Source organism: Nerophis lumbriciformis, linkage group LG18, assembly GCF_033978685.3.
Source record: "Nerophis lumbriciformis linkage group LG18, RoL_Nlum_v2.1, whole genome shotgun sequence".
Classification (NCBI taxonomy): Eukaryota; Metazoa; Chordata; class Actinopteri; order Syngnathiformes; family Syngnathidae; genus Nerophis; species Nerophis lumbriciformis.
In genome coordinates, this window is record NC_084565.2 from 21590339 (window position 1) to 21593038 (window position 2700).

Sequence of the window (2700 nt, forward strand, 5' to 3'; positions counted from 1 at the left end):
AGTGTTGTTTGTTTTTCATAGTTTACGTCAAAGTGATAGTTTTGTTTCCTTAGCCAAGTTGTGCCTCCGCTGTGAGCGCTTTTTGTTTGTACCCTTTATAGAAAGATTAAATCATGTTTTTACCTGCAAGCCTTGTCCGGTCAAGTCTGTTTGCGTCTCGGGAAAACAATCCTCGCAGTAATTTGCGAAAAAGTCCACATCATGACAGTAATGTGCAATATAAATAAACTTAAGGTGCCTGATAGCCTTCTTAAAGAATTTCCTGTCACTTTTCTGAAAGTTTTCACTTCTGTTTTGAACAAGTTTAAAGGAGGGGTGTAAAACTTGTTTTAGCTCAGGTGCCGCATGGAGGAAAATCAAATGGTAAAATCATGGCATGATAACTTAAAAATAAAGACAACTCCAGGTTGTTTTCTTTGTTTTACTTTGGCCAAAAATAGAAAAAGCACATTATGAATTCCTACAAATCACAACTAATCCTCTGGACAAAACACTTCAAGTTTGTTGAAAATTCAGAGGAAATTGGTGCAGCTTCAAAAACACAATGAGCTTAGACTTCTTCAGTGTATCTACAAAGCCAGGATTAAACTTTAAGTCACAGTCTTTCTGGGATTGAACTAAAACACAACATGTAAACTCTTGGAGGTATCAAATACCTCCTTTGTCATGTCCACATATCAATCCAGTGCTAACTCAACAAACCGTAAGAAATGGAGGTAAAAACTATTCAAAAGGGTTAAGTTCACTTTTCTTGTGTTTGACAGAGACATTTTGGGGCAACAGGGGGTGCCAAAATGGTAAATGGGTTATACTTGTATAGCGCTTTTCTACCTTCAAGGCACTCAAAGCGCTTTGACACTATTTCCACATTCACACACACACACATTCACACACTGATGGCCGGAGCTGCCATGCAAGGTGCTAACCACGACCCATCAGGAGCAAGGGTGAAGTGTCTTGCTCAAGGACACAACGGAACGTGACTAGGTTGGCAGAAGCTGGGGATTGAACCAGGAACCCTCAGGTTGTTGGCACGGCCACAGTCCCAACCGCGCCACGTCGTCCCCAATCCTCCAAATGACGATGTGCAGAAGACATTAAACGGCAGGTCTTAAGTTTCATGTGGGTCGAGGAGGAGGAGCCACAGTCACCCTTTACTGTGTACCTCTTGCTTTGCCCCGGTATAAACCGTTTGCTTGCCTAACAGAATTGCTATTGTGACATCCAGTGGACACATTTAGAACAGCAGTTTCTTTCGTTAAAAAAAGCAGCTAATTTTTATACAAACTCATCACGCGGCCCTGAAGAAAACTGTTTGCCGTACGTTTGACACCCCTGAGTTAGAGCACGTTGTGAGGAAGTTGTCACATTCACAAATAGCCGGTAGGGTCCGTGCACTTGAGTAGTACCACAAAATGAACAACAACAGCAATGGACCATGTATTTACATTATGACAGTGTTTTTCAACCTTTTTTGAGCCAAGGCACAATTTTTGCGTTGACAAAAATCCGGAGGTACACCACCAGCAGAAATCATTAAAAAAGGAAACTCAGTTGACAGTAAAAAGTCATAAATTGTTGTATATGACTTTAAACTATAACCAAGCATGCATCAATATAGCTATTGTCTCAAAGTAGGTGTACTGTCACCACCTGTCACATCACCCCCTGACTTATTTGGACTTTTTTGCTGTTTTCCTGTGTGTAGTGTTTTAGTTCTTGTCTTGCGCTCCTATTTTGGTGGCTTTTTCTCTTTTTTTTTGTATTTTCCTGTAGCAGTTTCATGTCTTCCTTTGAGCAATATTCCCCGCATCTACTTTGTTTTAGCAATCAAGAATATTTCAGTTGTTTTCACCCTTCTTCGTGGGGACATTGTAGATTGTCATGTTCGGGTGTACATTGTGGACACCGTCTCTGCTCCGCAGTAAGTCTTTGCTGTCGTCCAGCATTCTGTTTTTGTTTACTTTGTAGCCAGTTCAGTTGAAGTTTCGTTCTGCATAGCCTTCCCTAACCTTCAATGCCTTTTCTTAGAGGCACTCACCTTTTGTTTAATTTTGGTTTAAGCATTAGACACCTTTTTACCTGCACGCAGCCTCCCGCTGTTTGCAACATCTACAAAGCAATTAGCTACCGGCTGCCACCTACTGGTATGGAAGAGTATTACACGGTTACTCTGCCGAGCTCAACAACAACACATCATTTGCAGACTATAATTACTGGTTTGCAAAAAAATATTTTTAACCCAAATAGGTGAAATTACATAATCTCCCACGGCACACCAGACCGTATCTCACGGCACACTATGCCGCGGCACAGTGGTTGAAAAACACTGCATTATGATGACTGTATTTCTGTGCAGGCAGTTTTAGATCTGTAACATAACAACAAATACTGTACAATCTATGTTTAAGCATCATTAAGCTATAATTACCATCTTTCTTTTATTGTGTTCCGTTGGAGCTACGCCTCTCCCTGAGGGTCCAAAGGAAGAAAAGTCCATTGTTGTTGTGAGGAAGTTTGTAATCTGGGGATTGTTAAAATCACATGGGCGAAAATAGGATGTTGAAGGGGGCGCCACAGTGACGTTCACGCACCCTGGGAAACGCCACACTTGTCATGCAGGCGCACTTTTTAATGAACACTTTAGGACTTCTGGGGAAGACTTTTTACTTTTAAAGCCGGACTAGGATTTTGGAGAGC

The 2700-nt window shown here is 41.4% G+C and overlaps 1 protein-coding gene across 7 annotated transcripts in view; it reads right to left on the minus strand.

Moving 5' to 3' along the window:
* The window catches only part of mef2b (myocyte enhancer factor 2b), a 39013-nt gene extending 36383 nt beyond the window's left edge, over positions 1 to 2630 (minus strand). For 6 of the 7 annotated variants that reach the window (XM_061977825.1, XM_061977826.1, XM_061977823.1 and 3 more), the window contains exon 1: positions 2432 to 2630. Coding sequence is in view for 3 of the 7 variants with exons in the window: in XM_061977822.1 (XP_061833806.1) it covers positions 2432 to 2500 (69 nt within the window). In the remaining 4 variants the exon portion in view is untranslated. The remainder of the gene's footprint in view (positions 1 to 2431) is intronic. The other variant, XM_061977824.1, reaches the window with a different exon arrangement.
* Positions 2631 to 2700: the final 70 nt, after the last annotated feature.